The sequence below is a fragment of the Salvia hispanica genome, chromosome 4, assembly GCF_029641045.1.
Source record: "Salvia hispanica isolate PSC_SH4W2 chromosome 4, Shi_PSC_v1, whole genome shotgun sequence".
Classification (NCBI taxonomy): domain Eukaryota; kingdom Viridiplantae; phylum Streptophyta; class Magnoliopsida; order Lamiales; family Lamiaceae; genus Salvia; species Salvia hispanica.
In genome coordinates, this window is record NC_142695.1 from 44354069 (window position 1) to 44375466 (window position 21398).

Genomic DNA, 21398 nt, shown 5'->3' on the forward strand with positions numbered 1-21398 from the left:
TTGCACTAAATGTCACACAGAAAAAAATATTTGAAACATTTTATTATGTTTTATAATTTCAATTATCATTGGACAAAACATACTGAATTGGTGATTTGACAATATATAGTAAAAACATTTTAATAGATAATAACCATAATGTGTACTCACTTAGGCAATAGTGAGGACACAAAGATGATGTGCATATTGTGTGTGTGTGAACAGTGTGCGTTTGTGCATGAGCATACTGTGTGTGTATGTAATGGCAACTTGAGATTTGACTTTCGAATTTAACAATATCTCACGTTTTCTTGTATCTCTCCTCTAATTTAACAATTTAGCATTAAGATTCATTCAAGTCCCTATTTTTATGGTATGCTTTTAACAAAAATTACTTGCACCAATCAAAAGCCCATTGCCAAAGTCTATATTATTGTTTTTGACGAAAGAAAACATTATTTCTTGAACTTATAGTCGAGAGTCTAGAGAGTAGCCCATAAACTAAAAATGGGCCTAGAAATTAATTCTATATCAGCCCATAAATTTTAATGTGAATAATCCTAACAATTTTCACAAATCAGTTTCTAAAAAGTTTCTACTTCTCCCTCAAATTCGCCCTCTGCTTATTTATGCTTATATATCTCAACTATTTGAATTGTTAGAATTCTAACTCAAAGCAGATTTGTGGAGAATTTGAAAACACACGACTCACCGAATTATAAATTTCAGCAAAAACCGGAATAATTTGGTTTTACTTGGTGAATTTGCATCCAATTAATCCTTATTTTTATACTGTACAATAGTTTTTCTAAGCAACTACTCATGGACAGTGTGGTTCGATCTAAAATGTTTTTGCCTGGTTAATTTATGCACACATTAATGCAATATAGTAAAATTATTGTCTTGAAAGTATTTAATTTCTTGTTTTGTAACACTTGTACCATAGAAACACATAACCTAAAAATCTATAACCAATAATGAAACTCATCATCATGAACAAGTTGATCCATTTTTGAGACTCCTTCAACCCTTGTCGGATCAAGAATCCATGGCCATAGATCAAGCATTCACCTTCAATTCTCTCCATGCATTTGGCCCTTCCCTCCTCCCCTCCGAACTCGTTTATGACGAAGCTCTCGTAAGGGTACTTGAAAACGCTCAAATACTGCATAAAATTCCAGCATTTGGGTATGGAATCGGTGGTGAGAAAGTAGCCGGAGAAGAGGAAGAAGGCCCCCATCACTCCAGCGGTGAGCGACATTCCTGTGATGAAATCCGGCACCAGAACACTGCAGCATGCGACGAAGGAGTTGGCCATTAGTATCACCATCCACACTACCATAGTGAAGTAGAGGTACTGTGAGATATTTCGAGTCAGCCCCACAATCCAATACACTGGTGTCGCGTATAATAGCGCCACTATCAAGAGGAAAGGGAGGAAGACGAGAGTGTTGGCCACCATGTAGGAAGAGATCCGGTATGCTCCCCGGGACGTCTCCCTCTCTAGAATCCTCCTCTCTTGCAGGAAAACCGGCAGAGCTTCCGTTGTTGTAGAGATCAGAAATGTCAGAGTGAAGGCGAAAAACCCTACTTGGTTTTGCACCTTCTTTCCCTCGTTCTCACCAAATGCATCAATGAAGATTGTGCCTAGCACAATTCCTACTAATAATGACTGGATTGTTTTCGCCGCGAATAGCTGTTTTGTTCGCAAAATGTTTCTAGCAAATCTGTGGCTGAGGATGAAAACCTCATCCAGATGAGAATTGCAGTACAGGTCATGCTTTTCTCTTTCATGATTATTAACCAAGAAATCATCCTCATCAACATCAATCTGTTTCTGTGCCTCAACATCTTCAACTTGAACACCTTGTTCTTGCTGCAAAGCTTCATTAGCTGCATCAATTGCGAACTCAAGCACGTTGACGCGGCAAGGAATGACGTGGCCGGCCGCCTTGATCCGCTCCTCAAGAAACTCCAGAGAGCCGTTGTGCATGACTGATCCGTTGCTGAGCAATATAACATGATCGATCAAGTCGAGAATCCGGAACCCGGGTTGATGAATGGTTACCACAATCGTCTTGTGCTGATTCTTCGCCATAGATTTGAGCAGCGATATGACGTGGAGGGCCGAAGCGGAGTCCAGCCCCGACGTCGGCTCATCCAGGAGAAGAACGGATGGATCATGCACTAAATCCACTCCGATCGACACCCGCCGCTTCTCGCCTCCGGAGATTCCCCGGCTCGATTCGTCGCCAACTCGGACGCCGCTGATGTGCTCCAGCCCGAGCTCCTTGAGCAGCTTCTGCACTCTGGCGGCCGCCTTGTCGCGGCCGGCCTTGAGCCGGAGGCAGGCGCTGTAGGTGAGCGTCTCCTCGACGGTTAAGAGGGGAAAGAGCGCGTCGTCTTGGGTGACGTAGCCTGCAACCCTTCGGAAATGGTCTGGGTCCATGACCCGGTTGTTGACCAGAACACTGCCGGAGAGTCTGGCTGGGATGATCATCCCTGCTAGAATATCCAGCAGTGTTGTCTTGCCAGCCCCACTGGGGCCGGCAATCGCGGTCAGTTGCCCAGGGTTGGCGTCACAAGTGACGTCCCTGAGGACAAACTTGGAAAATTGGCTGTCCTCGACGAACAAGGTCGAGGGCAGCCAGTTGTGTGTTGGGGACAATTTGTAGGAGACATTTTCGGTGTTGAGCTTGTAGTGAGTAATTTGTTGGTGGGAAATAATGGGTGGCTCCATTGGTAAGGGAATGATTGGAGAGAGAGAGAGAGGTAGACAAGGAAGATGAGCTAATTCTTGAAAATGTAGCCCCTTTTTATAGGTAGTGAGAGAGGTGTATGAATGCATGCAAGTGTATTTATTTCGTGACGCAGTGCCTTATTGCGCCTCAAACGGTTGAGATAATGTTTTTTTGGACAGCTAAAACCTTAGTCAATCAGATGAATCAGAAGCAGTAATAATCATGTGGGCTAGCTCAAGTTGAATTGTCCCACTTCACAACGTGAATTTTGTGCTAGGTAGGTAGAGAGGGGGGAGCACATGAAATGTTGTATGGTAGTTATTGAGTAATTAGCATAACTATTGTGATTGATTTTTTGTATTTAATGATTTTTGCTCTAAGTATGTGGGTTGGATTATCAACAGTATTTCTATAAATGAACTGTGACCAGAAAATTCTAAATAACTGAAGAGCAAATTATTCATGTTAACATAATAAATGGAATTAAATTCACGCATATTTTCTTTAGGATTCTCTATCAATAAAATGTTACACACTTACACTGATCACATGTTTCTTTTGGGTTCTCTCTCGATGAGGAAGGATGTCTCGACAAATATTAGTGGCACGATAATTTATAAACAATGAAAGCATCCACAATATGACTGCCCATAAAATGGTTATTTTGATAATTGAAGATATAAGTGCATGGATCACAAGTGCTATGTTGTGTATTCTAACTATGAGAAGTGAATTAATGACTGAATTGTCGTTACAGTTCTGTTTGTAAAAATTCAATAAAATAATCCTTATGAATTACTATTTCTAAAAGCTAAAATCACTTTGCCTATGTTTATGAAATCACACCATCTTTATCTACTCTTCCGAAGCCCTAGCATTAAAAATTGATATTACCAATGTCAAAAGATATACTCCTAATACTTTTAATATATTAATTTACATAATATCATTTAATATGCAGGGACCAGCATTACTACTTTTAAGTTCGTATGTTGATTCACTATAACCTAGGCAACTGCAATTATAATTGAAAATGTTTGTTCAATTTTTGCCAAGAAAATTATTTTGCAATTAGACACGTGTACAATCATTTCGCTTTTCATTTTATATAATAATAATAATAATAATAATAATAATAATAATAAAAGAGTTAAATATTCATACTTTATGGCCAATGTTTGGGGTATGTTTTTTGAAAATGATTTTTTGAAAATGATGGAAATTGGCGTTTTAATTTATTTTTTTTACCTTTAAGGATAAAATTAACGAGGTTAAGAGTTTATTGTTGCGAATTACAGGGATTTGAGGAATTTTTGTTAAGGGGCTCCATCTAATAGAGTTTATTGTTGTCCAATTAAGAACTTTAAAAAGAAACACATTAACTGAAAATTTGAAACACAACTAGCTAGCATTGAGAACTAAATTTGGAACTGAGAATATATCGATTATAATGCAGGGGGGCTCTATTTTTCTACCACTAGACTTATTTATTATACTAAAATAATAAAATAAAGAAAGTTCTACTAACTAAATTGGAAGGGGTCCAGTGCCCCCACTGCCGCCAGCTCTGTCTATGCAGTAATCCAAAATAACTTTTTTTTGCATAAGGTTGAAAAAATCTATTTTTTGCATAAAAAATTATATTTGACCCCCATAATTAAATAAAAAATAAAAATAATCCTAATTTCTAAAATCTAAAATTCAGTTTTTGTTGTCAAACAGAAGCTGCACTTGCATGCTTGCAAAAACACTTCACCTGACCAAAATCTATACTTTTTTAACTATAAATATTTAGAAAAAGTCAGAGAGATATAAATTTTCAACTGCAGCTCGGTTGTATGATACGTCGCTGTTGTAATTCAGTAGGATTATTTAAATATTTATAATATTAAACCTATATATTTTTGCAACATAGTAATAATAAAGAATATCCAGTTGAAGATGGTATTTGTGAATCGGTCAATCCTTTTACGACAATACAAAATTCGGAGTAATAAAATTTCAAGTTGATCATTATTTTCTTTCTAGGTCAGCGCTTCATATTTGAAAATACTACAAATTAAAATTTAAAAAAAATAATATCGCAGCATTTATGGAATCTGAGGTCAAAGCCAATAATTGTAGATTATATAAAATGATCAATTAATTAGATATTTTATTATATTAATCACTACAAATTAAAATAAGAAACAAATTTCCACGTAATTAATAAATAATTAAGTTGGGATCGTCGTCAACGCACTATAACTACTTTACATATTCTATAAATATATAAGAGCATCCACAATGGCGGCTAGCGCACCGGCTAGCCGATTCGCGTCGCTAGCCGGTCGGCTAGCCGAACCATTGGGACCGGCCAGCGGCAAATCGGCGTAGAAATCGGCGAGCGCACGCCGATTTCCAGGCGCTCGCCGATGCGCTGGCCGCCATTGTGGCGTGCCGATCGGCGAGCGATCGGCTAGCGCCGTTTTTTATTTTTATTTTTTAAATTTTTTTGAAACACTATATATACGCGATTTTAGTTTCATTTTCATTTGCGCCACTTGTTTTAACGAGTTTTCTCTCTCTCTAAATTTCTGTACAAGAGAAACATCGAACGATGAGTAACGCGGGTGGTAGCAGTGGTGGTAGTGGTGGTAGTGGTGGGGATGCTGAGGAGTACGAACGGCAGATGAACGAGGCTATGGAGGCCTACATGAACCGCGAGATAGAGCGGTACATGCAAAGGGTCAAACAGCAGACGGTACCTCGCCCTCGACCCGTTGTCATGTAACACCCCGACTTTTTGCTATCTTTTAATTCTCGAAAGGACGACGAGTTCTCAAGCCGAAAATTTTATTTAGAGCTTGCTAAAGGATTTAATTGGAATCTATTTATTTTGGATCTATAGAATAAATATAAAACCCAGTTAATTTATTTACAAGTAACATGGGCTTAAGGAATTAATTTACAATCTTCAAATCAACTTGTTGAGCCCAAGAGTGGCGCCTTTTCTACTCCAGCGCCGTGACTTCTGATCTCCCTCACTCTAAAACCAAAAGACACCAAATTTAACACCTCAATTACTCATCATTCTTTTTCTTCATCTCCCAAAAGTGAAACTCACGCTGCTACGCACCTACACAAAATCTATCCATAGTTCACTTTGTAGCAAAGAAAGAAAGAGGTTGTTTCAAACAAATTCACATCCACCTCAATCCCAGTTTTCAGGGGGGTTCGGGAGGTGGATTTTATAGAACGTTCACTGCATTAAGAAAAAATTCAATAAAAAAAGTTTGATTTATAGTAAAGTGAATGTATGTATACCAAACAAAAAGAAATATTTATGAAAAAAGATGAATTCTAACCATACACGAAAAGTAGAGAAATATATTGTTAAAATATCTAGAAACTAAAAATTGGTCCTGAACATATGGTCATTTTATGTTTTCAGGAGATGGAGATTGGGGCGTAGGCGGAGCTGTTGAAGTCGGGGTAGGTGTTGTTGGCGATGATGATGGAGTTGGATTGACGGAGATGGAGATTGGGGTGTAGGAGAAGAGGAATTACAATTTTTCATTTTATTTTTCATATTATTTAAATCTGATTTTAAATAAATAATTACTAAAATAATTACTAAAATAATTAGGGAGTAAAAAATTAGAATTAAAAGTCTAATTTGGTCAAAATCGGGATAAAACCTGATGACCGTTAGTTTTTAACGAAAATATTGACCGAGGACCAAAATGATCAAATTTTCATATGTTCAGGACCAAAAAATCCAAAAGATAATGTTTATGACCAAAAACGTAAATGACCATATGTTCAGGACCAATTTTGGCATTTACTCTTAAAGAAAAATAAATCTCATTGGCTATGGATCTACATTTTTGTCTATCATTATGCGTCAATAAGAAAAAAAATTGTGAATAGAATAAATCGTTTTTGTATGCCATATACATATTACTCACAAATTGTGATATTTTTTTTTATATTTTAAAATTTATCTACGTATTTATATTTTCAAAAAGGAACTAATTTCTAACTCATTGCAATTAGTAATTTCAGTTAAATCATTTAAACAAAATATATTGCTCATAAATTCATTTTCAGTTTAGATAAATTACAACTGGTCAACATATATAAAAGGAAAACAATATTCTATAAATTAGTACTACGTATTAAACAATTATTTCAAGCACGTGCCACACCAAATATGACTTCTATTGTGGGACGGAGGGAGTACTAGGTACTCCATCCATTCTAATTAACACATTTGCTAAAATGAAAATATCAAATATCATTACTTCCATTTTATCTTCTCCCTTTATTATTTTTTCTCAGCTCATAAATAAAATATAGTACGTAGTTCTTTTTTTTGTTGAATATTTAGAATTCATAGTATTTATATTAAGTGAAAAACATATGGCCCGTGCATAGCACGGGTGATGATACTAGTAGTAATAAAAAGAGTAACTAGAGGATCTCCAAATGAAAGAGGTACTAAAAAAAACTTACAAAGTATATAAAAATCGAGACAAATTAAAGACAAATTAACTTAATCTTTACTATTTAGGACACTAATAATAAGAATTTTTTTTAAATGTTGGTAGTATATTTAGTAACACAAATTAGTGTACTTAATTGTATTAAAAATTACTTTAACGACTTTTTTTGTTGTAGTAAGGTAAAATGAAAAGTCATATTTCTCATTTACTTATTCAAAAAGGTAAATATATCATCTTGGAAAAATAACGAACTCTAAAAGAAAATGATAAATTCAAAAAAGTAAACAAAAATAGCTAATATTTTACATTTTATCTGAAGAATAGATAAAGATGAATTTCCATAATTAAAAAATGTATAATACCTTCTTAAATACGCCCTCCGTCCACAAACAATAGATCTATTGTTGTTCGGCACGGGTTTTAATGTAGAATTGGTAAAATAAGAGAGATGAGGAGAAAAAATAGGTAAAGTAAGAGAGATAGGGAGAAAAGGTGAGTAAAGTATGAGAGAGGGAAGAAAAAGTGAGAAAAGTATGAGAGATAAACTTTCCATTTTTAGAAAGTAATCTATTTTTTATGGACGTCCTAAAATGGCAAAAGCTATTTTTTTGGACGGAAGGAGTATACTTTGCACTAAAGAATGAATTTTATTTTTTAAAAAGATAAATTTAAAAGTTAATTTTCTTTACTTCACCATTTACCTATCGCTCTTAGTCTCTTAGACATGCAGCACTACACTAGTAATCTAGAATCATTCATAAATATTCTTTTAAATATGAATGCTCAATATTGAATCAAATTTTTTGCCTAATCGAAATTTTTAGGAGATTAAAATATAATCACCTAAACAAAACAGAGCCCTTTAAACAAAATCCAAACTATGAAAATTGAAGATCTTCGATTGTCAAAGGTTTATATTAATTTCGAAAAATTACTTGTTAATGCACAAAATGTTAATCTGAATAAAACTCAAGAAATATACATCAAATTTGAAATAAAAAAAATTCTCAGACATGATCTTATGAATAAGAAAATGCTACTCTTTAACACATGTTATTTTTATAGATGATGGTTTGCAATTCTCATCACTCCATCGATGAATCCGAAAGTCATAACTTCAAAACCTCGTATGACGTATATTGAGGGGTGATTATAATACTCATTATTCAAATACTTCCTCCATTCAAGTAAGAGAAACCATTCAAGTAAGAGAGAGTAAAATAAGAAAGAGAAAAAAATTATTATACTGTATTTTATTTATTCGTTTACCATCTGTATCCACCTTGCCAACAGGGGGCCTATAAAAATGACATGATCGGGATGGAGTTCGAGGGTCCAGTTGAGGGGCAGCCGAAGCTAGAGGAATATGTTCTAAGCTCATTGCTAGGGATATCTCTACGCCACTCGAAATGGTGAGATTTGGGTGCCGTTGCAGTCATTTTGGTAGCCTACGTATTTTTGTTCTTTATAATACTTAAGTTGAAGGAGAGAGCGATGTCGGTGTTTCATACTTGCTATACAAAGAGGACTCTTCACCATCTCAGGCGCCGGCCTTCCTTTCGGACGCCGCTTCCTTTTCCTTCTTCTTCCAGGAGGCATTCATTGTCTTCCCAAGAGGGCCTCAACTCCCCACTTCAAACAACCTAGCTCACACTTTCTTATTAACATTATTTAGTTTTTAATACATTTAACACTTCCCCTCTTTTTTATATAGTACAAGATATATATCAATATGCAGATTATAATGTTCTTAATTAGTTGTCAAACCTCTGTGCAGATTCAACATCTGATCGAATTTGAAATCGTTACTTTACTTCTATAGCTCATATATTGTGTTGATTAATGCATATGGGAACAATTTGTGCAAATTTATTTGCTTTTTTTTTTGTAATGTCGCATTTCCAACTATAAAGATTTGGTATAATTTAGTACAAAATCCAAACTTTGGAATTAAAATAACAATGATCCGAGTAAGACATTAGTGAAAAGTTTTCCAATTTTGCATATAAAAGCACCTAACCTCATCAACAAGGTTAACACAAACAGCCACAATTCCACCAGAATATGTGGGGTTAATCAGCATAATTCCAAACATGAAATTCCTTTAATAGAAGTACTTTTTAATTTAGTTACGAAGTTTTCCATTAGTCCATACATAATTAATTAATCTACATTATCTACGAGCTTAGAAAAGAAACTCAGAGTAAAAGAAGAAAATGAAGTGTTGGTTGTCTCCTTCATTTAGATACATATATAAACACGCCTATATGTATGCGCGTACATGTCTCTAGCCGAGCAAAGAGCGGTATATAAAGTGAAGCAACTGAGGTGCAAATAACAAGTAGCAAGAGAGTCATTACCACATGCATACAAATATGACAATGATATGCAACATTACCACTAAATGAAAAGTAAACGATCATCGGCGCCTACATATAAGAAATTTGAAGGTCGTACACAACCTGACATTATTGTAATTTTTCAACAAATTTATTGTCAGTCAAAACTAAATCTAACATGACACCACTTCATCAAAACCACGTCGTTATATACATGTCCAATTTATTTAAACAAGAGCTTGAATATTGTTGTAACTTTTCCAAATTAACTACCAATAATAATAATGAACAATTCAAACTTTTTATAATAATAATTAGCTATATTAGGTCAATGGGAATGATCATACACATTCCCACCCCAATAGGAATGGGGATCCCATTGGGAGTGATGATTCCAGATACAAAGTCATAACAATAACAGAAATGTGAACATAGCAGTGACCATTCCATTTGTTATCACATTCCCACCTTAACTGATTAGAGTGTCAATTGTTAAATGATTCAACCACATTACATTTGTTTTCATAGGAATAAAAGGTATATCTACAAACAGGATTGGACTCAAACCATATTTAAGATTCTCTTCTAATTTTTTATGTTTTATTCCTTTCCTTCCCCATTCATATGGTCGACCATTCTAAGATGAGATAATCAAGATCTAGGCCATGAATTTATCTAATTTAAGAGCAAAAAAGATCTTTGATTGTGCAACTACCTAGAGCAAAAAAGAGATATTCTAAAAGGATGAGATCTTAGGACTTCGAAAAAAATAAAATAATACGCCACTTTGATGCAGAAAAGGATAATTGAATGACACGTGAGAGAGCGGAAGCTTTGAATTTATGAAAAAATGGTAATGATCTAACTTAGCATTTTCCTTAGTGCCCACAAAGCCTCACCGATTCCTCACCTAATGAATACCAGAATAAGTGCAAACAAAAAATGTTCGAGCAACAACTACAGTATTGTATAGATTTGAAGCACAAAAGCCAATGAATTAGAGAGATGAAGATTATTATTCTACTGTCGTCCACCCCAACCTCGTGTGCCAAATGCACTAGTTGCTTCTGCTTTTTGGATTTAGGGAATTTGGCGTCTAGGGCTTGCGGCGTTCCGTACATGAAATATCTTCGGAGGCGGCGGCGACTTGATTCCATTTAAAATTTAAGCTACTCCCTCCGTCCCATAAAAATATGTGCACTTTCCATTTTCGTCCATCCCATAAAAATATGTGCACTTTCCATTTTCGTCCGTCCCACGACAATATGTGCATTCCATTTCTGTAAAGTTATATATCAATTTAATAATGTAGGTCCCACTATCCACTAACACTACTTTAACTATCATTCTCCTAATCTCTCTTACTTTACCATAACTTTCTCCTCTTCTCTCTTACTTTATTAATTTTGTTTTAATTCTCGTGTCATACTCATTGCTCATATTTTTATGGGACGGAGAGAGTATTTAAAAACATTAAAAAGGAAAAACAATAAAAAGATTTACCACAGTATATACCGGTATAACGAATATTACCGATATATGCAAATATTACCAAAAAATTTTAACAATTACAACGAATTTACCGGTGTATTTTAACAAATATAACGAATATTACTTAAAATATTACCGATAAAATGAATATTACTTGTACAGATAGTCTAAAATATGTATCGAATTAAAGTATGTATCGTACATACCAATTACATAATAATACAATTTAATATTTTGGATTAAAACGATAAATATATCCATTAATAATTTATATGGTAAAACGGTATAGTGTACCAAAGTTCGGTATACCGTCTCAGTAAGATATACAGAAGTTTAGTACGATATACCGAAATATTGAGAAGTTAGAAAGAAAAAGAAAATTGACTACTAATTCATTTAATGCACAAGTTTGCACGTTTTGTGATACAACAAACTGTGCTATGGTTTTAGGCACAGTAGGCCAACCATCCTAAAATCTCATTTTCAAAACTTGAGTTTCACGATAGAGGTTCAAGCTAGAGCTTCAATTTTTATTCCTCGTAATATTATTCATTTTTATGTATTTTTATTCATCTATAAGTTTTAGATTAGTTTTTGACGTGTGAATCTATGTGTATTCTTGATTTTTGAAAAACAATATTTTTCAATATTGTCATGATTTTCATTAACACTCAGATAGCGAATGGGTGTGGAGGTGGAGATGTGGCCGCAGCGGAGGCCATGGCGAGGGTGGTGAAGGTATAATGTTGAGGCCATGGCAAGGCATATGGAGCACATGACGGCACAATGTTACCTCTATCATGGGCTTTTGCTCCGACATGCGTTACCTCATGGTAAGTATTAGTAATAAGTTTTTTTATTTATTTTTAATTGCAATTTATGTTATTATTATTATTTAATTATTCTAAATATTTTTAATTCAATTTCAACATTCCAACGGGATGTAAGGATTTGGGGAATTATACACGTTCTACATTGACTAATTTGAATATGTTCGGGAACAATGTTCAAATGAGTAACAATTTCAAATATGGAATATATTTGCAAACCCGAGATAAATGTCGTGTATAACCAAAATCTCGGGTTCAATATTTTACGAGAAATAAGGCCTCAAGTCTTAAAACAAATCAATTTTGAAGTGGCGTTAACTAATCATACCCTTATATTTTCGGGGGTGACGAAAGACCTTACTAAACCCATACTTCTGTCATCCGTACATCATGTATATACTACTTTAATACATGCGAAGATGAATAAGGTAGATAGTTTAATTTTTTATATAGATGGAGGAACGAAACTTATAGAGAAGGTTGGCTGTGGTCAAAGGAGAAAGAAGAATTGAGTGTGTGTTTTGGAAGCTAAATACCGAAAAAACGGTATATTGATTGTATCGTACCGGAAAATACAAAAAATTATCGAATTTTTGTTATACCATAATTTCCAGTATGGTACGATATGATACCAAGAGTTTTTGATAAGGTAACGGTATGAATTTTTTTATACCGTGGCATACCAAAAATATTTCCGGTATATACCACCGAAAAATTACGAATATATACGAATATGATACGCCCGGATTTTGCACTGTTTTAAGGCCATTATTTGGTCCGTTTTTGTTATCAAAATCACTCTACATGTCCATTATTTGCATATTCTATACATTTTGGTATTTTGACGTGTTTTGTGAGAAATGTGCATATTTGAGCCGAAAAGGGGAGTAAAAACGCATAGTCTGGAAATCTGGAGTCAGACGGCGACCAGCGACCGCCGCGAAGTTGTACGGCGACCGCCGGCGCCCGGCGGTCAGAGCTATGTGGCGGCCCGCCTCGGAAATTTACGCTAGGAGAAGAGTCTCGCCCGGCGACCGCCGGAGGACATGTGGCGGTCCGCCACCGAAGGGTCAGAGTCTCTGGACTCCAACGCGGCGACCGCCGGCCAAGGTGCGGCGGCCCGCCGGAGAAAGGCGGCGAATCCGACCAGCCCTAGATTTGCTCCAAGATTTACCAAACTTTGAAGATCTTTTCCTTCTATGATGAGGAATAATCTTCCCCTATAAATAGGACCTCAAGCTTCATCAAAAGGAGTTTCACACAACAAGAACACATTCATAGAGAAAGAGAGTGACTACTTGCAACATTCATAGAGATCAAAAGCTAGAGTACTTCAATTGTGCAAGGAGTTGGAGAAGGATTTCAAGAACATCAAGAACGACAAGGATTCAACCTACGGGTTTTATTTGCTTTAGTTTTATGTTCAAATTGTTTTCCCTTCAATCTATGTTTTTAGTTTATTCAGTCATGTTTAACTAAACTCATAGGATTCTAGGGATGTGTTAGTAGCAACTTTGGTTATACAATTCCGTTTTCTATTTAATATCCGTTTTGTTTTTACTTTGTTTCTTCCCTAAGTTAATCATGATGCTTCATAATTGAGTGACACAATTATGTATGATTCAATACAACTTGCTTCATAACTGTGACAGAGTTCTAGCGAGTTAGATCCACTTAGTAGACATTACAGTTAGCTTCCTTTAAAACGGCACTGTTAATTGAGAGTGAGGACTTTTCAAGGGTCTTAGGAGCTTTTTGGAGTTACGTGTTAGGATTGACAACCCTAATGTTAGTAATCAACGTTTGTATCGCATGAGCATAAGCTAGGTGACTCGTCCTTTCAAAGTATTAACTGTGCTAGGGTATTGTAGTTTGGAATTTGTATAACCATAAAAGTGAAAGCACATCCGTGGAATTCCCCTTATCTCTATACTTTTCTCTCCGTGATTTGCTTGCATTTAGTTGTTTACTGTTTTTAATATTTACTGTTTTCAAAAGTTTCCAAAAATTCTTGTTTCTCCAGATAGTAATTGAGTTCTAGTAGAAGATAGACACTTTGTGTACATCTTCCCCGTGTTCGATACCCGGTACTAACATTTTGCTATACTATACCTACTCTGTATACTTGCAGGTATTTATAGTGCAAATAAAAAGTGCATCAGAATATTACTGATATATTACTTATATATACGAATATTTCCGGTATATACCACCGAAAAATTACTTATTAAAAGAAAAAATAAGGTAAACAAAGCATAAAAGCATATGCAGTTCACAGTTCACACACGCAATTATTAAAATTGTAAAAATAAGAATTAAAAATTCCATCTTCGAAATCATCCCGCCATTGCAAAGTCAGAACACAGATTTGTGTATAAACACAAACGCTCAAAAATCAATAAAACAAAAGGAATATAATGAAAGCTCATAGAAAAACGATTGAAATAGAATAATTGAAGAGATAAAAAGGGGGAGGAACATCACAAAAATCACCATCTTGTAGGTAATTTTCTTGTACAAAATTAGGCCAACCCATTTCCAAAAACCAACAATCATTCACTTTCTTCACATCAACTTCCCAACTCATCTCTCTTTCCCCTCGCATTATCCTGCATCTTATCGGAATATTCTCACCAAATTTGTCGACAAAATCTGGAGGAATTCTCTATTGTATATGCAAACGAATTAATGAGAAATAGAATTATTAAAGCATTATTATTATGAAAGTTAGTGGATAAGTGTCAATGAATGTCATTAGTGGGTAGTTAATTATGGAAAAAATAAGAGTCATAGTATTAATATTTCATTTAAGTTACATAACACAATATTTAAATTTAATACTATCAATGACATTCATGTAATTATTCCCAAAACTCCCCTTTTATATATTTATAGATAAATTAATACATTTGAAATTCAATAAAAAAAACCTCAAATTCTAATCCTGAAATCACAAACTCTAACCATAACATCTTAAACTTAAATTATATAAAAATTAATTATTTTTCAATCAATCATAATATCCTATAAGAATTAAACTCACATCTTATACATGACATTTTTATTCATAATTTCATTATTTATTTTTATGTATTAATAAAGTAAATATTAAAAGCTGTTATATAAAATAAATATTTGCTTAATTAATTTGAAAGGAAAATACTAGTAAAAAGATAATTAATCACTCACTTACAAAATCGAAGTAACCAATTTTACAATATGTGACACGCATAGCACTATATTCAGAAAATAAAACAGCTCTATTTAAAAATAGAGTAACTTAATAAATTATAAATACTCATTATTTACTTTGGGAGTTGGGTCATCTTCCTCCCAAAGGCCAAAACCATGGCAGCCTATCATTATTATTTGCGTAAATCTTCCATCCGTAAATTTATGTCATCCCCTTCTAATATTAAATCTCCAACTATTTAATCTTTATGAGCATCGATTTGGCATGGGCTAAAGATTGTTTTCCTGAAAATTTCAAAAAATTAGCAACAGAAAATAGAAAGAAAAAAAAGTTGGAAGGGGCTAAAGCCCCTCATCGGCTCTTACTGTGTCCGCCACTGACTGTATGGTATAACGGTATAGTGTACCGAAGTTTGGTATACCGTCCCACTAAGGTATATCGAAGTTCGGTATGATATACCGAAATATTAATACGATAACAGTAGTGATATCACCCACACCAAAAGTTCGGTATACCAAAACTTTCGATACAGTAATAGTATGCAATTCTTTCATACCGATATTTTGGTACGGTATACAGTATAGCATTTTCGATATGATATACCGTACCTATCTACCCGTACTCTTAACTGCTTGTTTTGTTGTGGGGATATCAATGTCCCATAATAGTAGTATTTCTTTATGTACTTATTTGACTTGTAGGCTCATGATTCCGTTTAACCATCTTACCAAGTAAATATGCTCCTACGCTTTTGATGTGAATCCAGGTATTCAACATCATGGGTCATAGGTTGATTGGGGTCTGAGAAGAAGGTGGAGACATGACAAGGAGCCAAGTCAGATTTGGAGGTCTGATTCAAACTGAAATTTTCCTATGAAGACAATGTTCAAATGCTCTCTTGTGACCACCATTGTCTTCATCGTCGAATGATCTTCGCGTGAGTACCTTGCACGCCTCAATCGGAGCTCGGATGAGGAAGTTATAGTCGTTTTACAAAAGTCGCACAATGCAGAAAGAAATGCGCGATCGGGTGTTTTGCCAACTAGAAAACACACGGCCGGGCGTTTTAGTTACAAATCCGATTTTTGTCCAGAAACTTTACGCGGGCGGGCGAAATGAGCCGCAGGAAACACCCGTTCGGGTGTTTTGTCCGAGACGTGACTTTTTGACCATGACTTATTTTATTTTGCTCATTTTTTCATTTCTAGTATAAATACTACACTAGGGTTTGTTCTTGGCGGCTTTGAATGATATTGTAAGAACAAAGTCTTAAATTTGAGCACCCCCTTCATCTTTGAAGGTTTATCCGAAATTCCATGTGGTTGCATTTCAATCTATTGTCAGGCTTAGATTAAATGTTAAGGTATGCAATTCTAGTTCTTGTGTTGCTAGTTTTGTGGAGTCATTAGATTTTTGTTTTGGTGAAAGTTGTCTTGGGTTGTCTTCATTCTTTTGTAGAAGGCCCATAGGTTTCAAGCATCTATCTAAATCATAACACCTTAACCTTCTTCATTTTCCAACTCATTTTCCAACTTTTTAATTGTTTCATTTCTGGTTTGGTTTGTTGGGTTGTTGAAATATTTGTAAGAGCAAATCCGGGGCAAACTTATGTGTCTTGAATTCTTAAGATTCACATTAGCTTTTTCTTGGATAAATGGTTATTTTATAGCTGAAAAGTAGATATAATTAATACCACTCCTATAATTTAATTCATCATTTATATTGTAACAAACGGCCCATTTCGTGAAAAGGGTCTGGCCATCTAGTTTTGAAAGCCCGAGAAATTTTGAATAATATTGGACTGGATCGAAACAAAGATTAATTCAGTGTATTTCTACGGGACAAGATGGTGAGGGTCTGGGTTCAGCAATAATTTATATCGAGTCATAGTGATTTTTCTCTATAAATAGCTAGAGGATTAATTTTCTATTGCTTACACTCAATAGTAGAGTAGAATTATTACCATGTTTATGCTCTGGATTTGTTTGCTTTTGTGAATTAGTAGAGTAGAATTATTACTGTATTATCTTATTTACACCCCATCAAATATAAGAAGAATTGGTAGATATTGGCAATGTGTGGATCACAATTATTTTTCTGAAGGCAGTTGAATTTGTATATCATTTTGGATTTTCTCAATGTAGTTAAGTTATTATTTTTTTTAGCAATTTTTTTTTCTTTTCTTACTTTATTCTATCTCTTACTTTATTCTCTTCACATTAACTTTTAATACATCAATTTTTTAATTTATGTGCTCAAAAAAAATGTTTCAACTATCTTGAGACGGAAAATTAGTAAATAGGAATAAAGAAGGGAAAGAATAGGTTGCAACTTTTTAGTAGAAAAGAAATGTGCTCAAAATTAGTAAATAGGAATAAAGAAGGGAAAGAAATGTGCTTAAAAAGAAATGTTTCACCCACAATTAGTGCATTGGAAGTGGAAAAGTAGTATAGTATCTAAATTAATTAGACTATCTTCCAATTAACCTAAAGTAGATTTGACTCATACATCACTAAATCATGCTAACTTGTTCCAAGATGAAGACACCTCTCTGTTTTAATTGGTCAATTCTAATCAACTGTAATTATTTTACTAATTATTTTATTTTTTAATGAAATTGATGCAAATCACTTCAACGTTGATTGAATATTTAATAAGGCCAAGAGACTTGAACAGTTTTCTGTATGGGATCCAGTGTTATACATACTGCTCCTCCGTTCCAAGATAAGTAAGTATAAACTTTTCGACACGAGATTTAAGAAAATGAGGTTTTATTAAAGTAAATAAAGTAAGAGAGTTAATAAAGTAGAGAAAAAAAAGTAAGAGAGATGATATCAAAAAAAGAAATGACTCACTTATGTTGGGACGTCCCAAACATAATTGTGAGTCGCTTATCTTGGGACGGGAAGAGTATTATATATGGAAATGTGTTAACAGGGGGATTCCCTTTAACGTGAGAATCACACACAAGAAACACAACTGGGGATATCGAACGCCCAAGAGGTTTGGGTCGGCGAGTATTTCTGGTGAGAGGGTTGCTGATCGCGAGAGATTCTCGTCGACAGCGTTAGATGAGAGTTTCTTGTTGCACAATTAAGTGGGCCAAATAAATGATTTCATAGATAGGTCAAAATGACGATGAAGTGGCCCTATTTATACTAAGACCCTAGTGTTGGTTCGACTTAACCTATACGTCCGGTAAAGAACCAATTAAGAAAATCCGAACGGGGTTTATAAAACACCTGACTCAATTACAATAAATAAATAAGAGTTCCATAACTAAATAAAGCAAATAATCGAGGAAATAAAGAAACAGAGCTATCACGCGAATTAGCGCTATTTGGCGGCGTAATTCGCGTATTTCTGCGGCGGCTTGATTCGATCCCTTGGCCTCAACGATCTTGTTGCCGTGCTCTTCTCCTGCTGTTGCGGTGTCTCTGTTTCTGGTGTTGCTGTAGCCGCCTCTTCTTCATCGGTTGGGTCCTCGTCGGATCTGCTCGGGTTACCCTTATCAAAATGACTCAATTAAAATGGAACTTCCCGAAATGAAATAATGTGGATCCGGTGTCATATGTACTACTCCCTCAGTCCATGAATAGGAGTCCCGGTTCACTTTTATCATAAATAGTAATAGGGTCCCACTTTCCACTAACTCATTCCACTCACATTTCATTTAAAATTAATATATACAAGTAAGACTCTTATTCCATTAATTTTTTTTCATCCACTTTTTTTAACATTTCTTAAAATTTGTGTCGCACATAAATAAGACTCCTAATAGCGGACGGATGGAATATTATATATGGAAATAACTCAATTATAATGGAACTTCCCCGAATGTAACGCCAAATTAGAGATTTAATCATTTTTCTAGCCACGTGTCGCTAAATCATTGGCTAACTAGATTTGCAAGCAGATGACAAGACACCCTTCTCTATCTTCAAAGGCGACTTTCCCATTCCCAACCGCCGTAACGCCCATGAGCCTCTCCGCCGCCAACCAACTCCAATACCACCACTCCGCCGCAAGAATGTCATTCAGCACCATCTCAAAGCTCAACAATGGTACTACTTGGGCCGCCAGATCCATCCATCAGGATTCTTGCACTCACAGAGGAAGTGCGCCGCCAAGAATCCGACTTGCCGTGGCGGCCAAGTCGAGTGGCGGCGGAGTGACGGCAGATATCGAGGAGGGGCAGCTGGACAGACCCAAATGGACCGGAGAGACGCCGCTTTCTCGGCTGGTCAGAGCTCTGATTTCCTTCAAACCCCTCCATTCTGTTATGAAACTTGGCGCTAGACAAGTTTTGATAAGGTAAATGTTAATCCAACTAAACAAACTAGGGAGTAGAAATTAGTATTCATTAATTCCTGCTCATGTCTATATTTGGTACGGATTTGGACAGTACAGCTGAGAAAGCAAGCATTCCATGGAGGGATATGACTAAGGAGATTTTGGAATCTGATGTTTACAAGGAAAAAGATTCCATTGAAGATACCTCTATTGTTTATCCAGATTGTAATCTCCTCAACTTCTATCTTCACTTGTGTTTTCCATGATAACCATTTACAAAAACAATTTCTTTTGTGCAGATTATCTCAATCCTTTCCATGCGTATGATGAGGGGAACCTTTCTTGGCTGGTACTACTAATTGATTTTCGATTTTGTTTTTGATGATAAGATTTTGGTGAAACTAAGGCTCTCTCTGTCTTGAACAGGCTGCAGCAGAAGCAGAGGCTGCCACCATGTCAATGGCGAGAAGGAGTGTACCTTCTGCCCCATCTCTCCAAGAAGCAAACCAAATTGTTCGTGGAAATTGGCTCCAAGCTATAGAAGACCACCATTTGAAGCACTCTGGAGGCTTGCAAATTGGTCAAGTTCTTGATATTGGATGCTCAGTTGGCGTCAGCACGCGTTTTCTTGCTGAAAAGTTCCCCTCCGCCAAAATCACTGTACGTTAATTTGTAGTCCATGTAGGTCTATTTTCTTGAATGATTGTGAGTAGTTTTAGTGTGGATGTATATGTGTAGGGACTCGATTTATCTCCTTACTTCCTTGCTGTTGCTCAACGCAACGACAAGAGGAGAAATGGGGGGGAGAATAAAGTGAGATGGTTCCATGGAAATGGTGAAAACACGGGGTTGCCCTCAAACTCCTTCGACCTTGTTTCAATTGCTTATGTGGTATGCCTCATTTCCTTTCCATTCTTCTGATTCTGTTTCATATCTTACTTGATGATGATGAGTTTCTTGCTTCAAATATTGCTTGATGCAGTTTCATGAATGCCCTCAAAGAGCAGTCAAGAATATGGTGGAGGAAGCTCTCCGGCTGCTTAGACCGGGTGGCACGTTTGCTGTAACAGATAACTCGGTATGATACATCATGTTATTATGAGATAAATCCATATATATTTAGTAGCTCTAAATATTTTGTTTCTTGCATATTTGCAGCCAAAATCCAAGATTCTTCAGGTAAAACACTTTGGAGTGATTGTTTTGATGTATCATGTGGAGCAAGCAAGCAAAATGGTGATAAAAATTTGATGGCAAATTTTAGGAAATATCACCGGTGCTGTTCACATTGATGAAGAGCACGGAGCCTTTTCTGGATGAGTACTATCTGACGGATCTTGAAGGAGTGATGAAGCAAGCTGGCTTCGCCAACGTGCAGACGGCCATGACAGATCCTAGGCACAGAACTGTCACTGCTACGGCGCCATTTTGATGCTTCTCTTTTGTTTATGAGTATCATTCATGTATTTGTTTCCAACTTTGGAATCTTGAACTTCCTTCCTAAAGTAATCCACTTTCTTAGCCTTAGATATGTGTAAATGGGTCGGGCCGTCTTAAATAGCCCAATTTCGGATCTGATTGGGCTGTGCTTATTTAGACCCAACAAATTCCAGCTTCAACCAACACAGATTTCTTCATCAGCAAAACTTAGGATCGATTAGCTTAGAAGTTTGACTAGCAACTGATTTACGGAAACCTTGCAATGAATCAAAACTAAATGCCATTTCTCCAAAATTATTAGAGCACAAGCACTTGCATCCCAAACCCGGATTTGACCCATTTATCTTATGACCTAAATTCATAATACATTTTAAAAAAGCAACACTAGTTTGTTACGAATATAGTTTCGAATTATAGTAGGAGTAGCAATTTTATTATGTTAAAGCAATTATAATATTAAGTGATTCTTATAACTAGTATCACCCACGCTGCGATGCACTACCCATTTTCTTTTATTTAAATTTATTTTATGCTGTAAAATGATTTTATAAATTCATTAAAATATCATGAAATCTGAAATCATAAATATATAAAATAAAAAATAA

The 21398-nt window shown here is 35.4% G+C and overlaps 1 protein-coding gene and 1 pseudogene across 1 annotated transcript; one reads left to right on the forward strand and one right to left on the reverse strand.

The window, feature by feature from the left end:
- Nucleotides 1–883: 883 nt before the first annotated feature.
- LOC125197038 (ABC transporter G family member 10 pseudogene) lies at nt 884–2733 on the reverse strand (annotated as a pseudogene).
- A 16275-nt stretch (nt 2734–19008) lies between these two features.
- LOC125192521 (uncharacterized) lies at nt 19009–20880 on the forward strand. Its single transcript, XM_048090120.2, has 8 exons — nt 19009–19374; nt 19466–19578; nt 19653–19702; nt 19780–20013; nt 20092–20244; nt 20336–20431; nt 20512–20532; nt 20618–20880. Exons 1-8 carry the CDS (start codon nt 19040–19042, stop codon nt 20783–20785), a joined length of 1170 nt encoding a protein of 389 aa, XP_047946077.1. The 5' UTR covers nt 19009–19039; the 3' UTR covers nt 20786–20880.
- The last annotated feature ends 518 nt before the right edge of the window (nt 20881–21398 follow it).

Coding starts and splice junctions, on each gene's coding strand:
- LOC125192521 (XM_048090120.2), top strand. CDS start 19,040: ATGAGCCTCTCCGCCGCCAACCAACTCCAATACCACCACTCCGCCGCA. Junction 19,375..19,465: donor GCTAGACAAGTTTTGATAAG/GTAAATGTTAAT, acceptor GGATTTGGACAG/TACAGCTGAGAAAGCAAGCA. Junction 20,014..20,091: donor TCCCCTCCGCCAAAATCACT/GTACGTTAATTT, acceptor GTATATGTGTAG/GGACTCGATTTATCTCCTTA.